This window comes from Podarcis muralis, chromosome 1 (assembly GCF_964188315.1).
Source record: "Podarcis muralis chromosome 1, rPodMur119.hap1.1, whole genome shotgun sequence".
Taxonomy (NCBI): Eukaryota; Metazoa; Chordata; class Lepidosauria; order Squamata; family Lacertidae; genus Podarcis; species Podarcis muralis.
In genome coordinates this window covers 57278382-57306326 of record NC_135655.1, presented here as the reverse complement: position 1 = coordinate 57306326, position 27945 = coordinate 57278382, and the positions used below count along the sequence as shown (strand labels likewise).

The 27945-nt window shown below is 43.2% G+C and overlaps 1 protein-coding gene across 1 annotated transcript; it reads left to right on the top strand.

The window, feature by feature from the left end:
* Positions 1-52: 52 nt before the first annotated feature.
* NAT10 (N-acetyltransferase 10) lies at positions 53-27945 on the top strand. The gene is made up of 29 exons (XM_028728198.2): positions 53-375; positions 720-842; positions 2154-2245; positions 2436-2607; positions 3656-3778; positions 4670-4731; positions 5694-5808; positions 6406-6513; positions 7016-7149; positions 7941-8034; positions 8666-8764; positions 10550-10686; positions 11198-11322; positions 12221-12371; positions 12793-12889; positions 13511-13627; positions 14467-14568; positions 14680-14754; positions 15322-15438; positions 15744-15877; positions 17674-17722; positions 18952-19048; positions 19612-19722; positions 20272-20444; positions 21585-21704; positions 22423-22521; positions 23974-24047; positions 25270-25353; positions 26626-27945. The coding sequence occupies exons 2-29, from the start codon at positions 735-737 to the stop codon at positions 26717-26719; spliced, it is 3063 nt and encodes a 1020-aa protein (XP_028584031.2). The 5' UTR covers positions 53-375; positions 720-734; the 3' UTR covers positions 26720-27945.

The window sequence follows — 27945 nt, the reverse complement described above, 5'->3', positions numbered from 1 at the left end:
AATTCCACCCCCCCGCCGCTCCGTACCTAGAATCCTTTATACTATAGGCCTCGGCTCGGCGTAAAGCCCTTGCCGGCCGTGTTGCGCCTGGCGGCCCCAGCGCCGCCTCTTTCCGGAAGGGCATCCTTGCAGGCTGTGCCTGAGTCAGCAGCCAGGGTCCTTCCTCTCCGCTGCGCAGCCCATGTGGGCCCCCTCCCCCTTGCACGTGGGAAGCTGGCACCAGAGTTTAAAGGCACCAGGGTCCTCTTGGCTTACAGAACTGGTTTCTGTAAGGAAGGAAGCAGAAAAAGCAAGGGAACAGTCTCCGAGTCAGCGGCTGGGTTTGGAGGCATCTTCCTTGTTTGCACGTGTCGATTCCAATTTTGTGTACCCAAGGTATTGTTAAGAGCAGCAAGACGGTCGCGAAAAGGGCAGTAATCATAATGATAATAATAATAATTGGCTGGGCAATCGGAATGAGCAGCTGGTGGGGAAACTCCTCTGTGAGAAAAGGTTACAACATTGAGGGTTTTTAGTTTAGGGGTCAGGGAGACGAGTTGAAGTGGGGAGACGTGTCAGAGGTGCTGGAGGATTGGTGTTCTTATGCTTAGGATGAAAAATGCAATCTTGGGATGGATGGTATTTGCTATTCCCCACCCCCCACCCCCAGACTGCTGTCTCCGTGAAAACTGAAGCCACCCTGCACTGAATCGCTACAATATCTCTTAAAAACTTTACAGGATCTCTAGCTGAAAATGCAGCGCAAGAAAGTGGACAATCGCATCCGGATACTGATCGAGAATGGAGTAGCTGCACGGCACAGGACACTTTTTGTGGTTGTAGGGGATCGTAGCAAAGATCAGGTGAAGTGCAGCCCGTGACTTCTTTTCTCTAATGTATATAACCTTCATCCGGGTGCTGTTAATGCGCTTGTGGAAAGTGCTGGCTTCTTATTTGGGAGATTTGTGCAAGCAGTTAAAATAAAAGCAGTGGCCATATGTGGTTGTTTCATTCAGCTTGGGATTGCTCATCATAAATCTAAATTGGGGATGGGGAACCTGCAGCCCTTCAAAAGTTGTTGGATTACAACTCCTGTCATCCCTAACCTTTGGCCATGCTGGTTGGGGCTATGGGAGCTGGAGTTCAGCAACATCAGGAGGGCCACTGGTTCCCTACCCTTGAGTAACATGGTCATTTTCCAGGGACTTTTTACACTGTGACCCATTTCTGCAGAGAAGGTATCTGCTGCGATTTCCATTGTTGTTGTTTTGATACCCACCCTTTACCCCCAAGCTCCAGGGGTAATTTAAAAATACAACATTAAAACCAGTGCAAAGTTAATTGCATTTATCTCCCAAGTGTCAAAGGCCAGGATAAAGAGCTGTGCCTTCTTCAGCATATAGTAGAAATACAGTGAAGATTTTGGATGCACTTCTGCGGGGAGGGAGTTCCATAACTTAGGGGCTGCCACAGATAATTCCATCTCCTGGGTCACATACCTCCTGAACTGAGGGACTACCAAGAGCGTCCCCTCTGCTGAGGGTCTGTAGAGAAGGAGAAGCTAAAATCATTGCTGTCTGTGGAAATCTATCTGCATATTGCTGGTTCACTTGGGAAAAATGTCACGAGGTTGTACTTCCATGTGTGCCCACAAATTACTTTTTGAGTTGGAACTTTAATTGTAATAATTACAGTGTGTAGTTCACCCAATGAAGGATCTGGGAGTAATTTACTGATGACAGTTTATATTCCATCCCCATAACTAGTGTTCTCTCAGCAGATTAATAAATAAATGCATTCAAACTATAAGCTATAGAGCATGAAACTTATCGCAGCAACATTCTCAAGCACAAAAGTCTTGTTGCGTGATCAGACCTTGTTTCTTGCACACATTCCCCACCTAGTGCTGCATTGAATTCCATACAGTATCTGTCTTTTCAGTTAAGGTTTCTCTTTTTTTAAGTCTCTGTCATGAGTGTCATTTTTATTTTTCCATATCCCATTGTTTTGTAGCACAAGATTATATGTGAAAGTTCTGGCACTTCTCTCAGAAGCATAGGCAAAGCATAAATCTAATTGTACAGTATTTCTAAAATCTTCCTGTTTGCTTTCCAGATGCTTGATTTCAGTGTTGTCTTTGTTTGGAGGTAATGATAGGTTTTATTGCCTTACAGGTAGTCATACTTCATCATATGTTGTCTAAAGCAGCTGTAAAGGCTAGACCATCAGTATTATGGTGTTATAAGAAAGAGCTGGGCTTCAGCAGGTAAAAACGTTTGTATGACTTTTCTTTCTTTTTTAAAAAAAATTGCAACTATGTGGTGAGGCTAAAGTATTAAATCCTTGGACCTGGTGGGACTTTATTCTGGGTTAACACACACAGAATTGCATATTTGAGTATGTGATAATTTCCTCAGTGAGGACTTCGAATTTAATTTCCTGTATCTTCCCTCCAGCCACCGTAAAAAAAGAATGAGGCAGTTGCAGAAGAAGATTAAAACTGGAATGTTAGATCTGAAACAAGATGACCCGTTTGAGTTGTTCATAGCAGCCACAAACATTCGGTACTGTTACTACAACGAGACTCACAAAATTCTTGGAAATACTTTCGGCATGTGCGTCCTCCAGGTAGGAAGATGTTCAATACAGGAGAGCCATTTTCTTCAAGTTATTTGGGCAGTTTACTTGCTCCTTAACTCTAGGCTTCATCTGCACTATCCATAATGTTCCCTGTAGCAGATATCTTTACTCTTGAGTGCAAAATTGTACCAAATGTATTTTCCACATTGCATTACTAACAAAAATAAAAAATAATAAAATAAAATGACATTTGATACTTCTGTGAAATACAAGCCATGCTCAGGATAATATCTCAGCTGAACACAGAAGTCTCCAATTAATCATAGTTTCTCATTTTGGGTGAACCATGAAACTGGTTACCAGCTCCAGAACAAGCCTTCATCTTAAATCATGCTTTGAAGTTCCGGGTTCAGCTAAAAAAGAAACTCTGATTAATTGCAGACCTTGATTCAGATACACCACAAGGGAGAAGGGACCGCATGTATGAGCAAAAGTCTTGCTTCTATCTCTGCTTATTAAGATATGATCCATCTAAATTGGACCATCATGTTGCAGATTGTTGCCTGACTCCATTTGTACAAGAATAATGAAAGTCCATACCGGTCATGCCTTTCGATAAGCAACTCCCAGTAGATAAACTTAAGGAACATTCTTTTTCCTTCTGTATTACAACTCAATCATTCCACCAGCCCCCTAAAAAAAAAAGCAAAAAAAAAAAAAAAAAAAGCACACAAATCTTCAAAGGCTTTTAAGGGTACATTGTCTTGCAGGGAGAAGAAGGCATTCAAGCCTGCATCGGTTCAAAGTACTCAAGGGTTGGTAGAGGCTATGTAGCACAGTGGAAGAGTGTGTGCTTTGCATCTCAAAGGTCCTGTGTTCATTCTCTGGCATCTCTAAGCAGGACTGGGAGAGACCCGTGTCTGAAATCCTGAAGTGTTGCTGCCAGTCACTCTTGACAGTATTGAGCAAAATAGACCAATGGCCTATCTGCTGTAAGGCATCTTCCCATGTTTATTGTTCCATTCTTGGCACTGCGCATTTTTTGCGGGCACATTACTGAAGACGGTGCGTCAATTTCCGGCACAATCTTTTCCAGGACTTTGAAGCTTTGACACCCAATTTGCTGGCTCGTACAGTTGAAACCGTGGAAGGCGGCGGCATCGTGGCGATTCTTCTGAGAACAATGAACTCCCTGAAGCAACTCTACACCATGACCATGGTATGTATGCCTCCTGAGATGTTTTTATTTGTGCTTAACAGAAAATTGACCAGCTCTCCTATTCGGGACCGTGGCTCAGTGGTAGGACCCATGCGTTGCATACTGCAGGTCCCTCGTTTGATTCCTGGCACCTCCAGTTAGAAACAGATGAGGTTGCATGTAACTGGAAACATTGAGGGCCCAGAGAGGCACTGCCAATCATAGCAGACAGTGCTGGACTGCATGGGAAAGTGGTACAGGCGTGTTCTCTTGTGTTCCATTTGAAATGTACAGCTGGACTAGGGACTTGAGATAATGCCAGCTTAAAAGGAGATTTTCAGTGCTGCAACCTGTTTTGTAGTGCTGAGATCTGGCTCTGGAATGGGTGAAACATACCACATATTGGATGCAATGAGTGTCCTTTCTGAACATGCGTATCAGAGTCATTAAAGCTGCTTGTTTATTTCTGCACTTAGCTGCTAAGAAAGTGGCAAGCACGTGGAGTTTTTCTCGGTGTGGAGATGCAGTTATGGGGAAAGCTTTAGATGCAGAATTTCTAGACATGCAGGTGCTGGAAGCGCAAGCATCCTGGCAGAAAAGTAGGCTGGCCTACTCAGTCACACAATTGCAGGCAGCACACTTGCTCATGCACCCTAAGTCATAGACTGGTCTGGCTGAGGGCTATGTGCTAATGAGGGCCAGTGTCCATCTCTACTTGGGCCTCTGCTTGGGAATTAGAGAGGTAAACTTGAGAGCCTTTTAAAGAGCAGTCGGTAAAATGTGGGCATTGAAAAGGAGCACAGTCTAACCGAGACAGTGGAATACTTGGCTGTTATGTGCCTGTGCTTCGTTGAAGTTGTCAGGTTCAAGGCTTTTTTCAGGCTTCGTACAAACAACATTTCTTCTCCCCAGGATGTACACTCTCGCTACCGGACAGAAGCACATCAGGATGTGGTCGGCCGATTCAATGAAAGGTAGGCTGCCAAACTATTTTGAGCACAAATACTAGCAACCCTTGGAAGGGGAAAGTGTGTTTGTTGAGCCTTGGATTAGAAGGGATTCCATGTTGGCCCAAGTACTTGTTGCCCTCTAGTGGAAGTTTTAAGGAATATTATGTTCAATTTAAGCATAATGGGGTGGTGAATCTTAGAAGCTCTAGCCCTGTTGCTTAGATTTGGCTCATTGCTTCAGAAGTCTGCATGATTCTAAGTGCATGTTTGTAACTTTAAATGTGAATTCCCCCCACCCCAATTGCATTCATTATTGTTTCCCTGTGTCCAAGAGATCATTCAAGAAGCTGTGTACAATCTTGACTAGTAGGGAAATGCACAGCAAGAGCGAGGAACTCCTGGCTCACGAGATACCTTTGGGCTCCAATTCTCATCAGTCCTTGCCAACAAGGCCAGTGAACATGGGAGTTGTGGTCCAATAATAGATGGAGGGCCACAGGTACCCCACACCTGTTGTGTAGGGTGGCTGTGCTCAGACTAAATTAAGCAAAGTCTAATTTACAATAGTAAAATGTTGGGACATCTATGATTTCTGCTATGTAGATTCACTTTGACATTTCCCAACAAATGCTCTGCCAACCCCCACGTTTGTTTTTGGGAAACTCCCCTGTGCAGTGAAATGCTGTTGAACAAAGTGTATTGTTGCATGTTGGAAATGTGGCTTTGAGTCCCAAGGCTAACTCTTCCCTAAGCTTTGCTGTGAAGTTGGCAGGGTCTGTGTGTTAGCACTGTATTAATGCTGAAGGGAGCTACTATACAGAAGCAGTCTGTGCTATCTGGCTTGATGTGCCATCCGGAAACACTATTCTTGGATCACCTAATCCATTCATGTACATGAGCTGTAGCTCGAGGAATCATTTTGCAGGCAGAGAACCAGTCAAGTACAACAGCGACAATGGTGCTGTGTCCTCTGTCTCACCGCACAGGTTCATTCTTTCTTTGGCCTCTTGCAAAACCTGCATGGTGGTTGACGACCAGCTTAACATCCTCCCGATCTCTACCCATGTAGCAGACATTGCTGCTATTCCACCCCGGTCTCAGGTAAGTAGTTTAAATTCATATAATTCAGATTATAACTTTAGATTTTCGGATGTTTAGTTTGCAATAACAGGACTTGCCTTTTCAACTTCTTTTAGGTGCTTGGTAAAATAATTTGATTTATAGGACTTGGCGGAAGGTTCTGTTTTGCTTCTTCTTGTTTTCCGACAGGAGAGCCCTCTGTTTCTTCTGTTTCTTCTTGCTCCAAAGGCACAGGGCTTAAAAGCTGTATTTCCAGAAGTACAAATAAAGTTTTTGGAGTTGTGCTTGGAGCAGCAGGTCCTGATAACAATAACAAACAGGCCTTGGAAAAGGAGTGAAGTGTTGGAGGGTCGTCGTCCCCCCCCAACCCTCTTGCCTTCGTCACTTCATATATATTCAAAGTCAGGATTGCTCCTATGCAGCTAATTTTGCACACTTGCAGGTGCTCTGGGTTGTATCCCTCAAAGACAACCCACCATGTTTGGTTAATGAGCAGTAGGATGCTCATTTTCCCATCAAAACAAATCTGTGCAGGCGAGCTACTTGCGGATCGTGGTGTCTCTTTGCATTCAAGGCAGCAGTCCTTTCTGATTTAGGTGACACTTCTCTTGCTCACAGGAGGAAAGTCTGAGTCCTCAGGACATGGAGCTGAAGGAACTAAAGGAGAACCTCCAGGATACCCAGCCTGTAGGAGTGCTTGTGGATGGTTGTAAAACCCTGGATCAGGCAAGTCTTACATTGAAACAGGAATGCAGTTATTTGAGCCCCTCACCCCCAAGTGTCCTGTTCATGAAGCTTGGTGAAGCTCAGGATGGTGAGAGGAGGCAGGATATGAGGGGGATGAAAGATATTGCCAGCTGCTGGAGAATCTCCTCCTGCTCTCAGCAGATGGGGTTTTATGCGTGAAATTGGTGTCTGATATTAATACAGAAGTACGTTTTGCACCGTCATTATTCAGTTTCTGTATGCCAAAGACCCTTAGATAGTTAAGCTACTTTATTGGACCAATTTCTATTTTTGTTTAACCCATTCTATGCAGCTTCCATTTGGAATTATTTTTACTTGTCTGCTCTTTTTTTTATAACTATAAGGATGTGTAAGAAATCTTACTGAATGAATAAATGAGTGAACTTGAAATCTTACTAGCATATGCTATTGCTTGCAGCTCTCTAGTTTTGTGGTCTTGCTTTTCTGGCCAAACTGTTCTAATATGCTTCCCTGTTGCTAGGCCAAAGCTGTTTTGAAGTTCATTGAAGCCATTTCTGAGAAGACGCTGAGAAGCACTGTGGCTTTAACAGCCGCTCGAGGTCGTGGTAAATCAGCTGCCTTGGGGTTGGCCATAGCTGGAGCAGTGGCTTTTGGGTAAGTTGCTCTGGGGTGTTTTAAGGATGGGTGTGTGTTTAAAAGGTAAAACCTGAAGGTATTTTTGGAGAACTGGACTCTCCACATAAGTACTGATTCAGTAATAATGAATATACATAGGTAATTGCCCCCTGCTGCCAAGTTATGAGCCATAAATAAAAATCAAAATGGTCCATATGCTCACTTTTGCCACATTTAGCTATAGAAGTAGTGTCAAACCAACGATTTACTTAGTTAAGGCTGAAATCAGAAATGATTTCAAATATGCTGCGCTCTCAGCCCAGAGGCAGCAATTTAAAAAACACTGCAAAATAACTGATGTAAGAATTTGTAACTTGTTCTTCCTTCAAGAGGCTCCAGGTGATGTTAAATCCACATTCTCTTTTGAGTCTGGAAATAGCTGAAAATGTAGCTCGTTACTTGTTCAAAACTTGCTGTAGCTCTGAAGTGCCACAGTACAGAAACAGATTTACCACTCCAGTGAAAACATGACCAAAGACTACTATAGGAGTACTTCAGTACTTTCTTCTGTAGCACATGTGCATGCAATAGGGGAACATTTTTCTTACATCAGGTTTTTATATTGTCTTGTAAACTCTGCTTTAAACCATCTTCAGTTCCAGTTTCTCCAAAAGCTGGGTCATGTTATAACAATATTTCTTTTAAAAAGCTGATAAATTATTTTGCCGCTTTTACAACATGCCGAATTATTTATATTACTGTTTCAATAATAATAAAAGTTTGTAAAGTTCATTTCTGTCATGTTTTTCTTTTTCTTTCTTTCTTTGCAGCTATTCCAACATTTTTGTCACATCTCCCAGCCCAGATAACCTTCACACCCTGTTTGAATTTGTATTTAAAGGCTTTGATGCTCTGCAGTATCAGGTAATATAAGCAGATATTGACTGGTTCCACAGAGTGCCTCTGTGTACATTGCACACGGTTATCCTCCTGAATTTCTTCCCCCTGCCCCTTACAACCACCTGTGTATAACCCACACAGTTCCAGAAAGTTGTCTGACTCTCATGAGCTGCTTTTAGGCTGTGCAGATTTCTGCAGTGGCAATGGAAATACAAGAAACCTGTTCCATTGGTGGTGTTCTGGTCATGTTTTTTCTAGATTCAGTTCCTTATTTTTGTATTTATTTCCCATAGGCTTATATCCTGCCCTTCCTTCCAGTGGGTTGCAAGCGTGGCTGACAATACAAATTGCAATAATAACAGTCAAAGCCATACTGAAAATGTCAAATTATGCAACCAATGGAATAAAACAACAGCAGAACCATCAGTGGGTAGAGGGAAAATTCTTACGCCCTAAGAGCCTGGTGGAATAATGTTTTGTGGGTTTTTTTTTTTTACAAAGCATGGGGTTACCAAATATGTGGAACAATTTTAGATAATTATAGCTTCAGATGACCTTTGAAACCAAACTAGCTCTGAAGGGTTGGGTTTTTTTGTACAAGCTAGGTTTTATTTTATTTGGTGTTCCTAATGTGGTTTATGTCTGTCGTTTTCAGGAACACTTGGATTATGAGATCATTCAGTCTCTCAACCCTGAATTTAGCAAAGCAGTCGTCAGAGTGAATGTGTTCAAAGAGCATAGGCAGACTATCCAGGTAGATTTATCTTTGATAGAAGCTTTCTTCGGTTTTCCTTCAGGCATGTGTAGACACAATTACTTGTTCCTGGCACTCTTCAAATGCTATAACTTCTTTGCAAAAGCTAGACAAGGTTGCTTAACTCCTAGTCAGACTGGTTTACCAAAGCGAGTCTTCAGCTCCGTGTTTTCAGAAGACATAATATATTGTGCTGCACCCAATGCCAGGCCCTCGGGCCTAGGGTTTGAATGTGGCGCTTAGACCCCTCTTTCTGGCCCTTGGAATTCTCCTCAAGCCCCACTCCTCACTGGCCCTGCTTTGCACTGTGCTTAGTGTTTTTGCTTAGCTGAAACGTGTCCCTGAGCTCTGATAAAGCCTATTGCTTGCCTGGATAGGAAAGTATAGAAACAAGGAAAATGTGCATTAATAGCTCTGCCCAGCACTGGCCTGTGGCCTCCAGAAGGCTGCTCTCTCCCTCATTTAATCCCCACAGCAATCTTGTGAGGTAGGTTAGTCTGAGAGGCAGTGACTGGCCGAAGGTGAGCTTCATGGCTGTGGGGGGATTTGAGCCCTGGTCTCCCAGGTCCAAGAACAACTCTCTTAACCACTACACTACACCTACTCACACTCAATTTTGCATGTGACCTGATGGTCCAGGATGAAGGGCACAATCTTTTTTATTTTTCTTTGCAAAGGTGGCCACAATTTCCACTGTGGTCCTTGGTGCTAAAATACTTGCTTATCTATGTGAAGAACAGTAAGGTAAAGGTAAAGGGACCCCTGACCATTAGGTACAGTCGTGACTGCCTCTGGGGTTGCGGCGCTCATCTCGCTTTATTGGCCGAGGGAGCCGGCGTACAGCTTCCGAGTCATGTGGCCAGCATGACTAAGCCACTTCTGGCGAACCAGAGCAGCGCACAGAAAGGCCGTTTACCTTCCTGCTGGAGCGGTACCTATTTATCTACTTGCACTTTGAGGTGCTTTCGAACTGCTAGGTTGGCAGGAGCAGGGACCGAGCAACAGGAGCTCACCCCGTTGCGGGGATTCGAACCGCCAACCTTCTGATCAGCAAGTCTTAGGCTCTCTGGTTTAACCCACAGTGCCACCCACATCCCGTGAAGAACAGTAGGGTGCAGGAAATAATAATGTACAACATAGATACACTATGCTACACTTTCCTGAAGCCACTTGGTTAGTTTTGCAGCACAGGCAAGATCTGTACCTGGGACGTTTAGTCCTTGCACATACACTGGGCGCTCTTTCTGCCTCTCCCTCCCTCTTTTCCTCTAAGTATGCTAGCTCTGGTGTCCAGGTGATGTAAGTTTAATTTTGAGGTCTTTCATCCGTTGTTTAGAACATCTGCTTATACTTCCTCACAATTAGACTGTACCCATATTCTAAAAGCGTTGTCTGTTTCTGTTAGCTCAAAGTCCCCCCTTTAAATCTTTTTCCTTCTCTGTGGAATTATATTGCATTAATAAACAACACCAAAAATCTTAAGGAAAACTAGGTGATTGATCTTCAAATGGAGCTAAGTCTTCTTTGGTGCTCACTTGTAGCCAAGTAAGATTGTCTTCCATGAGTGTGGTCTTAACAGTGTGTCTGTAAGTGACTGTGGAGGCCAATTCCAGAATTCTGGAGGGCAGTTCTGGAGCTAAGTGCGAGTTAAAGAAATAATTTATATTTGTTGTGGCTTCCTTTCTGATTGGTTGAACGCTCAGGAGAGAATGGTCATTTACTTAGAAATAGTAGTAGTAGTAATAATAATTATAAAAAATATTTTTTTTCTCATTTCTTGGCAAGTATATCCACCCTGCTGATGCTGTGAAACTGGGGCAAGCTGAGCTGGTGGTGATTGATGAAGCTGCTGCTATCCCACTCCCACTGGTGAAAAACCTGTTAGGCCCTTACCTGGTCTTCATGGCTTCTACAATCAATGGGTAAGTTCTTCATGCCTTAAATCTGCTCTAAGGGTTTCTGTGACTCTTGGCAGGGCTGCTCCCACACCATACACTTAAAGCACCATGACACCCCTTTAAACAGTCTTTGTTTTCCCCAAAGAATTCTGAGAGCTGTGGTTTGTTAAAAGTGCTGCTGGAAATTGTTAGGCAATCCCTATCCCCCCCACCCCTGCTAAAATTCCCAGGGTTCCCTGTGATTGATTATAAAAGCCCTCTGGGAAAAGTAGCTTTCTGATTCACACGCAGGTTTCCCATCGCTTGATTTCCCACCCCCTAGATTCTCCTACTTGCCTGCTGAATATGTGAATTATTTCCCCCAAATTTTATTGTGCTGTAGCTTAACACCTGATGATAACTAATGCTATTTCTTTGGTCACTAATCTGTCATGGCGCGTGGAAGTCTTCCCTTGATACTACAGGAATCAAGAGCTTTACTTGTTTTGTGTGTCTCTCTTTTCACTCGACTGCTTTGTCTGTTTGTTCTTAATAGGTATGAGGGTACTGGCCGTTCCCTCTCCCTGAAGCTGATCCAGCAGTTGCGGCAACAGAGTGCACAAGCACAGGCCAGTATGACAGCAGAGAACAAGGCGACGACAACACTGAAACTGTCCTCAGGTATAGTTGAGTTGAGAAACCCCAGGCTGCATAATGTGAAATCTGTACTGCAGAAGCACAGCATCTACGTTTCTCAGATATGTGCCAAAGAGTGGCTCTTGATGCAGGAGAAATCCCCCCCCCCCCCCAGAACTGCAGGAAATGGATGCAAGAGCTTTGAGCTGCTGTCACCATTAGGTGTCTTGGAGCTGAAAGTGCTGAATTGAGAAAATCCAAGAGGACTTCTTGGCTTTTAGTTCATTTTTAGTGCCTGGGTTGTGGACCAGCTTTTCCTGACAGGCTGCGTACTTGTTTTGTCTCCAGGCAGTGGACCAAACAGTAGGTTCCAAGCATCATCTACCTAACATGGAGGGCTGACAGTGCGGCAGTGTGAGAAGCTGTTATTGGGCAGCGTTAAGAGGGCTTTCAGGGCTTGTGAGGAGGACACAACCTGCTGACGCATTCTTGGGAGTTTAATGTGAAAACACTTCCCATTTGGGGCTTTTGGAGCCGAGGGTGGTTAATTTCTGGACTGAACCCTTAATTTTTAAATTTGTTTCGTACACTGCTCAGTTTTCTTTGTGACATACAGTTCTGTGTTTATATCACGTTTTAGGTATTAGGAAATTTGATTGAATATTGTTCTCTGTGTGTTGTTTTTTATGTAAACATAAACCACTTAGCGGTTTTTATTTCATTAAGTAGTGTAAAATGTATAGAAATAGAAATAATTCTTTGGACAAGGCAGCTTTCCCCAATCTGTTGCCCTCCAAATGGAAGGCACCAGTTTAGGAAACACTGGGGTGTAAGAGTTTTGTTCTTCCCTATCTCCTTTGTTTTGGTTTTTTTATGGATATGAATTGGCCATGGACTTAAATTTTTCACTTTTGCCCTTTTGTGTCTTTCTCTCTCCCTCCAGCTCGCTCGCTGCATGAAGTTTCCCTCCAGGAATCCATTAGGTATGCCCCGGGAGATCCAGTCGAAAAGTGGCTGAACGACTTGCTGTGTTTGGATTGCCTCAACATCACAAGGATTATATCTGGCTGCCCGCTGCCCGAAACCTGTGACCTGTATCCTTGCTGCTGGAGATTATTCTCATGCCGTGTGTGGCCTTTAGCAGCCCCACAGGGAGTAAGAGAGATGGAAAATTGACAGGAATTCAGTATCAGGCTCTGTTGCTCTCTCCACCAGGGCAAACCTTTCAGCCTGCCAGATGGAATGATCCTCTCTGTCCTCCTGCTGCATACTGTTCCCAGGAAATTACCCCCTTCCCAGGAAATTACTCCCTTCCCAGGTCCTTCCTAGAGCAGTGTTTCCCAACCTTGTGCCTCCAGCTGTTTTTGGCCTACAATTCCCATCATCCCTTGCCACTGGTCTTGCTAGTCAGGGATGATGGGAGTTGTAGGCCAAAAGCATCTGGAGGCACAAGGTTGGGAAACACTGTCCTAGAGTGAGACACAGGTGAGATGGCCCTTAACCCATGGCACTCAGATACTACGTGAACAGGGACACCCTCTTCTGCTATCACCGAGCATCAGAGACTTTTCTTCAAAGGCTGATGGCGCTGTACGTGGCTTCTCACTACAAGGTTGGTGACACTGTTCCTGTTGCCAGCTTCGGCTGGAGATTGGGGGACCTTTGACCTTCCTTGCTGAGCTGTGGTTGGACAAAAATCATAAGTGCTTTTCCTTGTGGTTCTTTTTCTTTCTGATTCCTTCAGTTCCCCTCTTTCCTTCGGGCCACCTCTGTCACTGTTCTGGGCAGACTCGCAACCCTTCACAACAGTGAGAGAGGGGAGTGTTGGGGGCTGCCGTAAGGCGAGAGATGGCAAAAGTCACCCCCACTGCCCTGCCAACAGGAGTGATCCCTCAACTGAATGCCACTTGAGAAGCTCCTGCTGGTTGGAGCAAGATCAGTATTTGCATTTGGATGGAAGAAAATAAAATCTATTATTATATACACTCTTATATACTATATTCACTTTGCTGTATCAAAATGACCCTATATAGCTTGGCATTTTAAAAAATCAGTTTGATGCCGATGGTCTTCATTGCTTCAAAGAGAGTTCTCTGTGCAAAAAACCCTCCAAAAACCCACAGTGCAGATAAATCAGACGCAGTGAAATAGTTGCTCATCAGATGAGAAACAAATATAATTGTTTGTGTGTGTTTGGAGAACTAATTCTGTGACCCAACGGTTGTCTTTCCAGAACTCTCCCAATGACCTCCAGATGCTTTCAGATGCTCCTGCCCATCACCTCTTCTGCCTCCTGCCACCTGTTGCACCTACCCAGAATTCTTTGCCAGAAGTGCTTGCTGTCGTTCAGGTAAGAGAGGGCACAGAGGGCTGGGTGCAGACTAAATTGGCTTCGCTATTGAAATCAATGGGACTTGCTGTAAATGGAACTAACAGAGCAATCCCAACCCCCAGCCGGGGACCAGCAGGGCAGAGTGGAGGGCCAGATTGACAGCTGCGTCACAAGCCCTGCTGCTTGTGTTGGCTAGGGCAGTATTGTGTCTGGGTGGGGGAGGAACAGCTTCCTTTTCGTTGTGCCACCTCCAAGCTGGTGCAGCTGAGAGACAAAAGAATTGGATCCCTTTGGGACTCAAAGAGTTTGATGGACCCGTCCCAAACACCCCATTTGGGTGCTTTCTGCTGGCTAGCTCTGGTTGAAGAATTGCTGGTGGTACCTTCCTGTCCCCCAGGGTGAAGTGTGGGGTCTCTGCCCTGGTGGAGTCTCCCAACCAGCCGCACTCCTCTTCATGGGCAGCAGAGAGCAGCAGAGGGGCAACTGCACACCCTCCTAAGCTCTCTCAGCAACCTCAGGGTGAGTGTTTAGATTGTACCCAGAGCTTAGACTGGATCCAACCGGAAGCCTTTTGTGCTGAAAGAGCTCTGATTAATTTGCCCAGGAAGCAAGCTGTGGAAAATCGGGTATCTGATAAAGGCTACAAATCCTACATCAGAGAGCTAACCTTTTCATCATTGACTCCTAGGGAAAATTACTGTATTTCTCCCCCATGTATAAGACAACCCCTATTGATTGATTGATTGATTGATTGATTGATTGATGATTGATTTATTAAATTGCCCTAGTCTGTTGAGTACTGTGCTTTAGTCTAGCACTAAATCCCATGTCTCCTTTATTCTCCCCACTTTTGGCAGGTATGTTTGGAGGGAGAGATCGCCCGTCAGTCTATTATGAACAGTCTGTCTAGGGGGAAGAAAGCATCGGGAGATCTCATTCCATGGAGCGTCTCAGAGCAGGTAACTGATCAGCTTCTCAGTTGCATCTCAGGTGTTTTGCACTTTCATGTATTCTTATTCTTCAATTCCATTTGATGATTCCTTCATTTCTTCCGAATTTTTTATTTCTAGTTCCAAGATCCTGACTTTGGTAGTCTGTCTGGTGGGAGAGTTGTTCGCATTGCAGTCCATCCTGATTATCAAGGGGTAATGTAATTTATTCTTCTGTTGCTAGCATTTGAAAGAAATCCTGCAAATACCATTTTTTGGGGATCTTATTCTTTTCCTGCCTCAGAAACGTAGATTGTATCAAAACCAGGTGTGTTTTTTTAAGCAAACTGCTTACTTAAGACCCATTAGTTTGGGCCTTATATCTCCCACTGCCCTGCTTCTTTGGGCAGGATATAAATTTAATGAAAAAACAATATGTATGAAATGTGTATTCTCGTGTCTGTGTGTGTTGGCAACTTTTTATAACTAATAACCATCTGTGGTGGCAGAGTGATGCTGACCTGGTCATGTAAATCAGGGATGAGAAACCTGTGGTCCTCCAGATGGTGTTAGACTCCAGCCCCTGCCAGCATGGCCCAATGGTCAGGGATGATGGAAGTTGTAGTCTATGAACATCTGAAGGGGCCACATGTTCTTCATCCCAACATGAAATGGGCTTGATGCTTGATGTCTCAGATGCTGAGCTTCCTGAAGGAGCCAGGTTGTAAGAGCTTTCTCTTTCTCAAATGTGCATCCTTTCTTTCAAAACCCTTTTCTTCCCAGATGGGTTATGGCAGCCGAGCTCTGCGTTTGCTGCAGATGTACTATGAAGGCAAGTTTCCTTGTTTGGAAGAAAAAGTGACTCAGAAGCCAAGAGAAATAACTACCGTGAGCAGTGAGGTAGGAAAGCTAGCTCAGCCAGTAGAGCATGAGACTCTTAATCTCAAGGTTGTGGGTTTGTTCCCCACCTTAGGCAAAAGATTTCTGCATTGCAAGGGGTTGGACTAGATGACCCTTGTGGTCCCTTCCAATTCTATGATTCTATGACATTCTACAAAGGCTTCTGTTGAGATTTGCTTTTCAGAGGTCCACATGGGGATTTCATTATGTTTATACCTCTTCGGACTGCTTTCCACTGAACAGGCAAATGTTTTTGGCCACTCATCCGCTTGCTAAGTGATTTGCTGTTTTTTGTTTTGTTTTAGGCGGTCAGTTTATTAGAAGAAGCTGTGATGCCTCGGAAGGATTTGCCGCCTCTGCTTCTCAAACTGAGCGAGAGGCAAGCTGAGAATCTGGACTATCTTGGTGTGTCCTACGGTTTGACACCAAGGCTGCTCAAGTAAGCATTTGGATGCATTTGCATCTGTTGAAACTTTGAAAGCCGTCGGAACCTTTGAAGTGCTTTCGCCTGTTGCACAGCTTAGCAGAGTATAGCAGAGTACTGCAGCCATTGTTGAGCAACTCTTGAGATTGCCCAGGCAGGATGACGAACAGGAACCAAACGGATCACTAGTAACTTGATTCTTGTTGTTTTATTATTTACAGCAGCAAACATACAAGTCTATCTACAAGTTACTATTTACAACAGGACTTTTTCACTCTCAGCAACTCCTCAGCACTAACCACACCACACTAACACTCACTCACACCAGTGTTATAGGTCATGCCTATATAAGGGACCTCAGCTAATCACCGGGTTGTTGCTGGGTCTCCTTATCTCTAGGCAGATTCCTTTCATGCTCTGTCTTCCCACGCTGTGGAGACTCTTAATTGCTAACTTGCAAAGCTGCATTCAAACCATGGATTCCAACATTATCCTCTGCTGGGAGAGGTTAAGAGATGCCAGTGCCATTGTGATACCAGGTATACACAGGATGCCATCAATGGCTTCTGGCCACAATGGGCTATTTTCTGTTTTCACTGTTGGAGGCAGTATAGCTCTGGGTACCAGTTGCTGGGGATCAAAAGTGGGGAGGGCTTTGCTACATTCAGGTCCTCCTTAGGGGTATCCCAAAGGTATCTGGCTGGCCACTAGGAGAAGAGTGTGCCAGATGAGCCTTCGACCTGATCCAACAGGGCTTTTCTTACATTCTTAACAAGTATATTGAAATCGGGTATCGGTGTGTTTTATAAAGCATGAAATCTTAGTGGTTCAGACCAAGTGCATTTTCTAACCTTGGGGTGTTTTGCCTGTTTTGGATTGTTCAAGGTACAATCTGGTAAAATTTGTTCACAGCAGAACATGTCTCTCAGGGGCTCTTTAGCTACGATTCCTGAATTGCAGGGAGTTGGAACTAGACTACCCTTGGGGTCCCTTCCAGCTCTATAATTCTAGGGTTCCAAGACCTATGACATGAAGGGAGCAGTACAAGAACATTGTTCTGCATCAATGTGCAGTTTCTGGTTATTTCAGTTAGCTTCTTCTGTATACCTGGATACTATACTTAGGACAGTGCTGAACTATTCTCCAGTGTGTAGATCAGAAGAACTTATTTTCATGGAATTTTTTTTGGGGTTGATTTGATCTAACCGGTGCCAGAGCAAGGGCTCCTCCCCTTCACCCCCATGCACCTTACCCGAATCTGCTCTGGAGGGTCATGTTCTGGAGGGCCAGAACAGCAAGCGATTGGGTGGGGGAGCAGAGGGGAGATAATTATTTCTGGCAAGTAGAAATGCTTGCACTGAATGGCACAATATTGAATTGCACCCACAGATTATCCTAATATTTCGCTTTTTCAGTGACACTGGCCACTGTTGCTCCAGTGCCATTTTCCCTTTCACCCTCTTTTTGTTGCTGCTTCCTTCCTAAATTAATCACAAGAAATGTGGCGAGGCCACAGGACCATGGACTGCATCACATTTGATGGTGTCAGTGAGATCAACTAAGAGTGAGGGCAAGGGAAAGAAGAAATAAATGGAGATGGTTGCAAGGAGTAGTGGAAAAAGTGGGAAGGCTTGGTGTCTTTTGGTCACAAATGCCTGGGGGAAATAGTATGTAGCTTTGGCTCAGCCCTAAGTATAAATAAATATTGAGCCATATTGTGCAGTTATTTTGTGTTTTATAGACTATCAGTATACGATCAGCATTCTCTTGACACAGGCTGTAAGTAAGTTTTTGTTTCTCTCTTCTACCAGGTTTTGGAAACGAGCTGGATTTGTACCAGTTTATCTGAGGCAGACTCCTGTAAGTTTCATTTCATTGCCCAAGACCCCAATAGTGCTGGAATGATTTTTGGTTCTGATGATCCCTGTAAGGAAAACAAAGACTATATCACTATGGCAATGTGAAAGCTTTTTTTATAATTTTATTTTTTATTTTGACAAAGTAATAATAATAAATAAACAAGAACAAAAATGTTCACCCCACCCCCGAGACCATTCCATTGTAACTATTCAACCTCCCAAAATTTCAACATCTCTTGCGATGGTTTGACCCCCTTTCCAGTACAAATTCCACAAACACCTTCCATAGCTCCTCAAAATCCTGCATATTCCCCATTTTACCTTAACAGCACATTCTAATTTATCATTAATAGCTACATTTCACACCTCTTTATACCATTCCATTCCATTTTATATCCACCTTGCCCCTTCCACTTCCTAGATATAATAACTTGTACAGCTGTCTATAAATTTGTGAGCAAGTCCTTCATAGTCTGTGAATCTTCCACCCCATCATATATTGATAATAATGCTACCTCTGGGCTTTTGGTCAGCTTTAACCCAGTGATTTCTGTTATTTCTGTGATAGTTTTTTGATTATTAAGCTGTAGTTTATCCTATACAAAAATGTTTGGTGTATATTTATTGAACAATCAGCTAGGCATTATTTAATTGGTTGACAGCCTTACTATAAATCCAGTGAGTGTCATTGGTTTGCCTAGGGTGGGGTTTGTTTGCATAAATCAGGTGTTCGGTTTTAAAATGATCTCCTTTTGATAGCTTCAGTGACTAGTTCTTCATAGTCATCAGACATACACAGTGAAATAATAGTTAATAAGTTTTCATTTTTCACCAATAATGTCCCTGAAGTTTGGAATTCCATAGTCTTCTACTATACCAGACTGGGCAACTTATAATGCTCACCTCCAGTCTGAAGTGAGTGTTGTGACCCTATGGTTCTCCTCCAGCTCTGATAATCTGAGCCAGAAAATAACTCCAGTTTGGAACCTCATCATTCACCTGATGTGATCTGAAATGGAACAGTAATTTGGTTCTGAATTACCCAAGCTACCTTTTTGTAAAAGCAGAATCCAGGTTGCACTGAGACTATGGTGATGCGCCGCAGTTATTGCTGTTGACTATCTTGTGTGTTTTCTGATAAACTTTTTTATTTTCTGCTGCTGTTTATTGCTGAAAAGACTCAACGGCTCATAAAACGTTGCAGCTACAAGCAATACCTTTATTTTCCAGAATGATCTGACTGGGGAGCACTCATGTATCATGCTGAAGACCTTGAATGAAGAGGAAGAGAGTGAGCAGGAGAACTGGCTAAGTGCCTTCTGGAAAGGTGACTAGTGGGAATGATGTTTCAGTGCTTTTTTGAGCTGCCATTTTAGGGTTGGATGGTAAATTTACCGCCACATTCCTATGGGGTGGGGAGTGGAGTTCCTCTGAATAAAAGGTATAAAGGTAAAGGGACCCCTGACCATTAGGTCCAGTCGTGGCCAACTCTGGGGTTGCGGCGCTCATCTTGCTTTATTGGCCGAGGGAGCTGGCGTACAGCTTCCGGGTCATGTGGCCAGCATGACTAAGCCACTTCTGGCGAACCAGAGCAGCACACGGAAATGCCGTTTACTTTCCCGCTGGAGCGGTACCTATTTATCTACTTGCACTTTGACGTGCTTTCGAACTGCTAGGTTGGCAGGAGAATAAAAGGTATACTCTTGCATAAAAAGTAGTCATCAACTTTAGCTGCCGTGGTGATTTGACCCCACAGTTTCACATGGAGAGTTGGTGGTCAAGTCCCCTTAAAAGGATTTGATATCCCCCACTGCAAATCACTGTTAATCAGCCTTTAGATCAGTTGTACATGAAGTAGTAAACAAGGTTTTGTTTCCATTTGTCCTGCAGATTTCAGGAGGAGGTTTCTCTCCCTTTTGTCATATCAGTTCAGCACTTTCTCTCCTTCATTAGCTTTGAACATTTTGCAAAACAGGAATATCAAGCAGCCACCTCAACCCCGTAAGTAAATGTCTGCAAAGCTCCCTGGAGGGCCTTTTGTGAAGCTAAACCAGGGGTCAGCAAACTTTTTCAGCAGGGGGGGGGGGGATGAATTCCTATGCCCCACCAATAACCCAGAGATGCATTTTAAATAAAAGCACACTTTCTACTCATGTAAAAAAATGCTGATTCCCGGACTGTCCATGGGTCAGATTGGGCTGGATCCGGCCTCCGGGCCTTAGTTTGCCTACCATGTACTAAAGAGTACTAAAGCAAATCCCAGAAAAAAAAATATGCATCACATTAAAAAATAAAAAAGGTCTTCAATAAATATACACAGTACTCTGCTTTCTCTGGTCCAAGAGCAGTTTCTTTCTTGATGGACAGCTTGTTGCATTTCCATGCTGACAATGGGAATCCTTTACGGAAGACATCAGATGGGCTATCCCCGTCTTACAAATACTGCTCTGCTTCCTGCTCTTAACACCTAGATAGCAAGTGTAATTTATCTCTGTCTTGTTTTTTTCTTTCTTGCCACTCCACTCAAAATTTGATTCATGGTTTGCTAAGCAATCAGTCGTAAAGAATTAGAAGCTGTTTTTATCCCTTACGACCTGAAGAGGCTGGAGATGTACTCAAGGAACATGGTGGACTATCACTTGATTATGGACATGATTCCAGCTATCTCTAAGATGTACTTTCTCAACCAGCTTGGAGATATGACCCTTTCTGCTACTCAGTCTGTAAGTATCATGTGTTTAGCTAGCGTCTTGTTAATGCAAGTCCTCTCATTTGATGGCCAGTCTCTGAACTGTGTGTGTGAGTGTGTGAGTGTGTGTGTGTGTGAGAGAGAGAGAGAGAGAGAGAGAGAGAGATTTTGTGACCTTGACTTTCCCCCCCTGAACTCAGTGGCATGCTTGGGTTTTCCAGTTGTCCTCTTAACTTTAAACTCACCAGGACAAGATCCACAAATCAATTGTCTTGGAACTACATCAGGTGCCCTTGAACCCTAATTTAGAGCCCAACTTCTGAATCAAACAGTAACTGAATTAAGGCACTTGCTCAAGATAATTTATGCAGGTTGATTGCAGCACCCCTTATCTGAAGACCTCTCTAACCTATTTGTGGGATCATTTGTGGCTCATACAGGCCATCAACAGTCAGTGGAAGAATGCAGAACGTAGTGCAGGCATTGGGAATTGATCCCATTTTTAAAAGCCTCTGGCAGTTTGCCAGTGATGCTTTGCAGCCTACCTGCATCTGAGACACTGTGTGTGAAGTTAGTGGAGCAAATGAATGCCTTATGTTTTGTTGCCACTGAACTTGGCTAGGGGCAGTAGACAAGTGTTGCGGGAGCAAAACACAGCAAAAGGAAAGGCTAAAGGAAGAAAATGAGAAAATCTGGCATAGGTAGATAGTGCAGATCTTGCATTTGATAAAACAAAAATGGGGGAGCAACAGAAAAGGGGTGCAGATCTTTGTTGTTGCATATTGAGGAGAGCATAAGTGATGTACTTTGTGCACAGAGGAAAGAGAGCACACTTAATAGTGGAGAAGATGTGGTCTGTGGTGGTTTGCTGGGGGACTTTGCAGTTTGTTTTTGGGTGGTTCACTTTGCAAAGAGAGAAGAAGGGGATTGGCAAGGAATGCGTTAAAAATGAGTACGGAGTTAAAATGGTAGCAAAGTGCTATTCTACCATTGATGTGATGTGATCTTCCTGGACTAATAAAAATGTAATGTGGCCCTTTGAGTTTTGTGCACCTAAATTTTTGAAAGGACAGGAAATTGCTGGACAAAAATAATAATGACATGATGGGGTTCTGACAAAGGCCAGACTTTCCCTTCTGTTGAATCAAAACCAGGAAACTCACTTTTCTTCCAGGCTCTTCTTCTTGGGATTGGTCTGCAGCACAAATCCGTGGATCAGTTGGAGAAAGAGATAGAGCTGCCTAGTGGCCAGTTGATGGGCCTTTTCAACAGGTCTATCCGCAAGGTGGTTCAGGTAAATGTGGGTTTTTTTGAGTGTTGCATTTGGGAGGATTGCCTGTATGGTGGAACACAGTTGGTGTCCAGATCCAATAGTATAGGATCTAAACTTAACTGTATAAAAATAACTTCAATATGTTTTGCTTTGAACATCTCCCCCTTGTATCATAGGCTCTCTTAGGTTGGTTCTTCAGATGTGGGTAAATGTTTTTGAGGCTCAAACTCTGTATGATGCTCAGCTGTGTGTACATCTCCCTTGTTTTCTTTTTTTAATAAATGAGAGGCAGTCAAGATTTAGCAAAGTGCCGTGGGGCGGGGGAATGCTCAACTCTTTCTATTCCTGTTGCTTTTCTACTCAAAATGGCACCTCCTCCAGGTGAGAAAACACTATGGTGGAAGAGGATTTTGAATGGACCGATGGTTGGAAGGGAATGTGTTAAGCAGCTCCTCCCCTCCCTTGAGTATTTCACTCATTATTTCAAGATGTTTGTGTGATGTCAGGGGAAAGTTGCACTTGACTGAACATTGTGTACTGTTTGAATATGGTGCAGAGCAGAATTTAATTTTGCCAGTTGGTTATGCAAAGTAATCTTGTATTTCTACCATATAAGGGGCCATTGCACGGATGGTCATTAGTAACTTCTAGGGAACCAATGGTACCGCCAATCAAACGTATCAAGCGTTTCATCCTTAACCAATGAGCAATGACCCTGATGGTAAATTCTCCCTCCTAGGTGTTCAATACTATCCTGGAAAAGGCTGTGGAAGAGCAGATGGCAGTAACCAAAGACGTTGTAATGGAGCCAACTCTGAAATCCTTAAATGAGGATTTGGTAATTTGTGTTTTCATATTGAGATTCTAACTACTAGTGCTATGTATGTAGAGGTTTCTACCACCACCCCTTCATGCCAGTGCAATATTTCTTTAATCCACACTTCTATGGATGATTATTTTGCCAGTGGCTATGAGCCCTGATAGCTAAGCAAAACCTCCATGTACAAAAGCAGTCACCTCTGAATATCAGACATTGAGGTCAAACAGCCGTTTTGACTGCTGGGGATGGTGGTAGCTGTGACCCTCTAGGTCAGGGGTCAGCAGACTTATTTAGCAGGGGGCTGGTCCACTGTCCCTCAGACCTTGTGGGGGGCGGACTATATTTGGGGGGGAAAGAACAAATTCCTATGCCCCTCAAATAACCCAGAGGTGCATTTTAAATAAAAGGACACTTTCTACTCATGTAAAAACACGCTGATTCCCGGACCGTCCGCGGGCCGGATTTAGAAGGCGATTGGGCCGCATGTGGCCCCCAGGCCTTAGTTTGCCTACCCATGCTCTAGGTTTTGTTGGACTGCAAGTTCCACATCTGTGAACTAGTGGGAACTTTTGTCTGGTCTTGCAAGCACTGTTTCTTTTATTTATTAAATTTCTATACTTCCCTTCATCTAAGGATCACAGAAAGTTTACGATATAAAGTGGTTTATTCTACGGTCGTACCTTAGTTTTCAAACAGCCTAGTTCTCAAACGTTCTGTCTCCCAAACGATCAAAACCCGGAAGTGACTCCTGCAGTTTTCGAACGTTCTTTCGGAAGCCAAATGTCTGACAGGGCTTCCGCACCTTCGGATTGGCTTCAGGAACTTCCTGCAACCAATCAGAAGCTGTGCTTTGGTTTTCGAACACTTTGGAAGTCGAACGGACTTCCGGAACAGATTGCGTTCAACTTCCAAGGTACTGTATTATCTTTTGAAGAAAGCTTGCCACTAGCTTGCACATTTTCCTATCTCAGTTTTTATAACTGGCAGTGCATAACACCAATACCTGGTGTTAATCATATTATGGTGAGACAATCTTCCTTGGAATTATCACTGCTTCAGTTAAAATCCCAAAATGTCACATTGTGCAATGCCTTCATTAGAACTACCCAAAATGTCACAAAATAATGGCAAGCTTTAAAGATCTCTGGAACTCTTCCTGAGGCAATATGTTATGCAAAGCCACAGTTGAGAGGACATGGGGGAAAATATAAAAAATACGGAAGATCAAAGAAAGGGCTGAATGTTGTAGCCATTACAGTAGATCAGCTTTTAGATTTGGTTCCATTGTGGAATTTGCAGATGGGATAAGTCTGTCCTAGGTGCCAAAGGTATCAGGTTACAAATCTAGGATTGTGGGGCAGAGAAGCAATGGCTAGTCAGCCTTTTTTGTTGTGTGTTTGGCTTCAGAACTGTATATTTTTTCATAACCCTATTCAGCATCCTTTTTTAAAAATTGCTTTTTCAATGCAGGAAGAAGCAGCAAAAGAATTTCAGGAAAAACACAAGCAAGATGTTGGGAAGTTGAAAGATCTGGACTTTTCACAGTAAGCCCTCGTAATTTGCAGTAAACAAATCAACAGTCTCCAGAAAAGGAATCAAGGGGTCTAAGCTAATTCGCCATGTCATCTAAATAGCCCAAGGATGCTACAGGGAAAATATAGTCTTGCTTTGGTTTCATGTATGAATGGCCACCTATTCATACTATCCATTGTGTTGGCTAAGGCAGATGTTGACATGATAATATGGATTACATTGCTTTGTTTAGGAACCAAATGACTCCATAAAGCTAGCCTGATGATTCTGATGCAGTTCAGGAGAGGTTTTGCCATTTTCTCAATGTCACTTAGTCGCTTCCCCACAAGCTACAGGGGAATATGCTCAGAGTCTTGTAACCTCTTTATGGAAGTTGATGGCTACAGGGAGCCATCTTGTCTTACTTGTGGATGGGAATTTAGGCCTCTCAAAATAGGATTGCCAAAACTCATGTGGCCTTCTGAGGCACAGGCCTGCAGTTCCAGAATTTTCTCACTGATGCCCTTACCAGGACAGGCATTCTCCAGATGTTTTCCCCCTCCCAAAAGGTCATCAGGAAGACACAACTGAATTTTTATTGTCTTCCAGCTGTGGTGTAACTCTTGTGGCTTTTTAATGAGATTGCTGTCAGTTTCTGAAAGTCTTGCGAACAGGGTTTGACTATCAAGAGCCTAAAATTGATTTCTGCAATCCCTTCTGCAAAGGCTGCTGAAGTTTTTAAGAAAACCCCCCAAAAACATTTGCCTATCTGACCTTGCTTTTAATTTTCTTTTAAGGTCCATTAGGTATAGAGGGATCAACCAATCTGAATACTTAAGTTCTTCACAATTTGCTTAGTCTCTATTTCTTCTAAGACGTGAATGCAATGCTAACTTAGGTATCAAACTATGGTTAGAGGAAGGGGCTGCAGGATTGGGTCCCATCAGCCCTATCTGCCTGCCACCTCCTCTGGGCTGATTTTAACTTCGACCATACTAATAAAGATGGGAGGTTTTTAGTAGTTGTTTGGATGGTGATAGCAGTTGAAGAGCGGATTCAGATGTCCATTTTTTATTTTATTTTTGACTTTTGACTTGCACACACTCTTTCAGCTGAATGTGCCTGATCATGCTCTTTCTTGTCGTTAACCAATGCCTTCATGACCACTAACATTGCTGCAAACTATACCAGTATTTTCTGATCAAGTGTCCTCCATTTTAAATCTAAAAAACCCACACAATTCTTCTCACTTAGGTATGTTATCCGAGGAGATGACGAAGAATGGAATGAAGTGTTGACCAAAGCAGGACAGAATGCTTCCATCGTCAGCCTCAAAAGGTAGTGACGCACACTTCTCAAAGGGTTGACAATACTGGGAAACTGAAGGATTAAATGAAGAAGAGAAAAGTTTCTATCTCAATACATTCTCTTCCATTCCCAGAGGAACCAGAGGAAGGAATCGGAGAAAGTCTCCCTTGTGCGGGTGCTACACAATATTGGGGCCACCACCAAGTGTGCCCTGTTTCACAAAGCCAGTCGCATCAGGTGCTGGGATGGAATATAGAGCAGGGGCTTAGAAGATGGCTTGAGCCAAGTAGAGTAGCTTCTTAGTGGAGAAGGCAGTCCTCAAGTTCCCTTTGTGAATCTTTTTATTTTGGAGAAGATGGGCTCTGAATTAGCCTCCGGGTATAGGGCAGTATATAAATTCAATAAATGAAACGAACTCCTAAATCTTCAGAAGCCAAAATATTTAACTTTCAATCTCAATAAATGTTAATTTAAGGAAGCTTATGGAAGAAAATGCCTGTGCATTGTCCTGCATTACTCAGAAGCTCCCACCCCCTAGGTGTCCCTTCACAAAGCCTGGGGGGATGTGTAGGAGGACGCTGTCAGGAAAAGGAAGGGATGGACAACTTTCCTAAGTTAATGTAACTTGGTATAAAAAAATTATCTCCACCAGAGCTCTCTCTAAAGTGGTTTTTTTCTTCCTGCCCATTCTATTGTGGAGAGATGATATTAGGGCTTAATGTATTTCACTATGCCATAAGTATTGCCTATTGAATACTGAAATAGATGTTTTCCAGTTGCATTTAGAAAAAAATGTTTCTAGGCCATATTGTTGTTAAAGAAATGAAAGTGTTTGAAAAATGCCTGTTTTGCATCTCAACGCATGGGAAGGTCTATGACCTTCTATCTATTAAGTGGTTAGACTCTCAAGCCTTAAGTCAAGGTCTTAGTGCCCTGCATAGCTCCTTCCTCATCTCAATAAGCAGAATAAATTATGTAAACAAGCAAATATAGTCAAACTTGCTTAAATCAGAGACCACTTTCTAGAGGTTGCATCTAGACTTGCCCATCCATGAACAGAAGGATTTATTCTGATTATTGAAATGACTTAGAATCCAGCAGAGGTTACCTACTAGAGGGATGGAAGGTGGTTTTTCCTTCCCTCACTACTACTTTTCACACCACCCCCAAGTGAATTCACACCCCCTGCCTGGTGATCTTCCTGCAGAAGATGGGAGAAAACAAAGCTATATTATGTTTTTTAGCCCAAAGTGCACAATACCCACAAGCATTTTTGTGACTGTTGTGTTATGTTTTTCTCAGTGACAAGAAAAGAAAATCAGAAGCAATCACAATAGGATCAAAACCGGAGAAGAAATTTAAAAAGAAAACTCCAAAGCAGAAGTGGAAGAAATGATCTCAAAATCTCTGACATGGAGCTCTTGTTTTGTGGGAACCTGAAAAGCAAATCACTGTAGGCCACAAAGAAACCATACATCGAAGTGGGAAGACATGAAGGTTTTCCCTCCCCTTCATATAGCGGCAGCCTGAAGCTAAACAGTTCAGAAGATCTTTTTTATATTATTGCTGCCAGCTCAGCATTTGTGTTATGCTAAAAGAACTGTAGAGCAGTAAACTGGATTGTTACCAGGAATTATGACTCTTTGCAGTTTAGCCTTAAAAAGCCTCTGTTTTGTGTGCCTCAGAGACCTATAAACATCTTTCCCTTCTCTTTACTATTTGTTTCCTTAATAGCAATTTTGGAGAGAGGCCTGGGCCTCAGTGCTGCATGTTTTTTATTTTTAATTGAAAGCTGGTATTTTTTTAGAAGCGTCAGTACAATGAGCTTGTAAAAACACTCTGTGGGATTTTGAAACGGTGGAGTTGCATTGGGGTGTGTGCTGCATATTATGCCTTTTGATATAAAGGGAAGAATCAGCAGCCTGAGCACTGCCTTCACCTTTGCACTCTGGGTTCTGTGGTTAATTCTAGACATTGGTTTCTCCTAGCCAGACCGTCTACTGGTATTTAGAAAAACAGAGAATGTGGCAGGGAATCCTGTCCTTTGAAAAGCATCTTCCCTGCTTTTCAGTACTCTTACTGGATATCATGTCCCACAGGGCATTGATTAAGGAGTGGCAATAGTGTGGGTGGGTGGTCCCAGCGCTGAGGTCTTTTTTGGGAGGGTGGGACTGACTGAATCCATCTGGATTCAATTTCTTGACCATCAAGAAGAGCTTGTACCACAAACACCTTATTGGGTCTTCAAACAACACATATGTAGTAGGTTGCGTAATATAGGACTGTGTCTTCTGCAGAGATAGTATTTGAAACAGAGTATGATGCTGCCCAGAACATCCAGTTTTCTTCTTTCTCTTCTCCCTCCAGAAAAAAAATGTTTCTGGTCCTTAAGACTGAGGATGTCTCAGCAGTATCTGGTAAAATATCAAAAGTGGGAAGAAAAGTTGTGATGGTCTGTGGTGTGTCTTCACTGATATCCATGGCAGCCCTCCTATCCTCTGCTTACTACAGCCTCTATAGTTTTTTCCTTCCCGGTACTTATTTAAAATGTAAATAAATAAAACGTCAGAAATGCAAGGTCTTGGAAGCGAGAGAAATATGCAAAATAAAGAGATGAATTAA

Coding starts and splice junctions, on each gene's coding strand:
- NAT10 (XM_028728198.2), top strand. CDS start 735: ATGCAGCGCAAGAAAGTGGACAATCGCATCCGGATACTGATCGAGAAT. Junction 21,705..22,422: donor CTATCCGCAAGGTGGTTCAG/GTAAATGTGGGT, acceptor TCTCCCTCCTAG/GTGTTCAATACTATCCTGGA. Junction 25,354..26,625: donor TCCATCGTCAGCCTCAAAAG/GTAGTGACGCAC, acceptor TGTTTTTCTCAG/TGACAAGAAAAGAAAATCAG.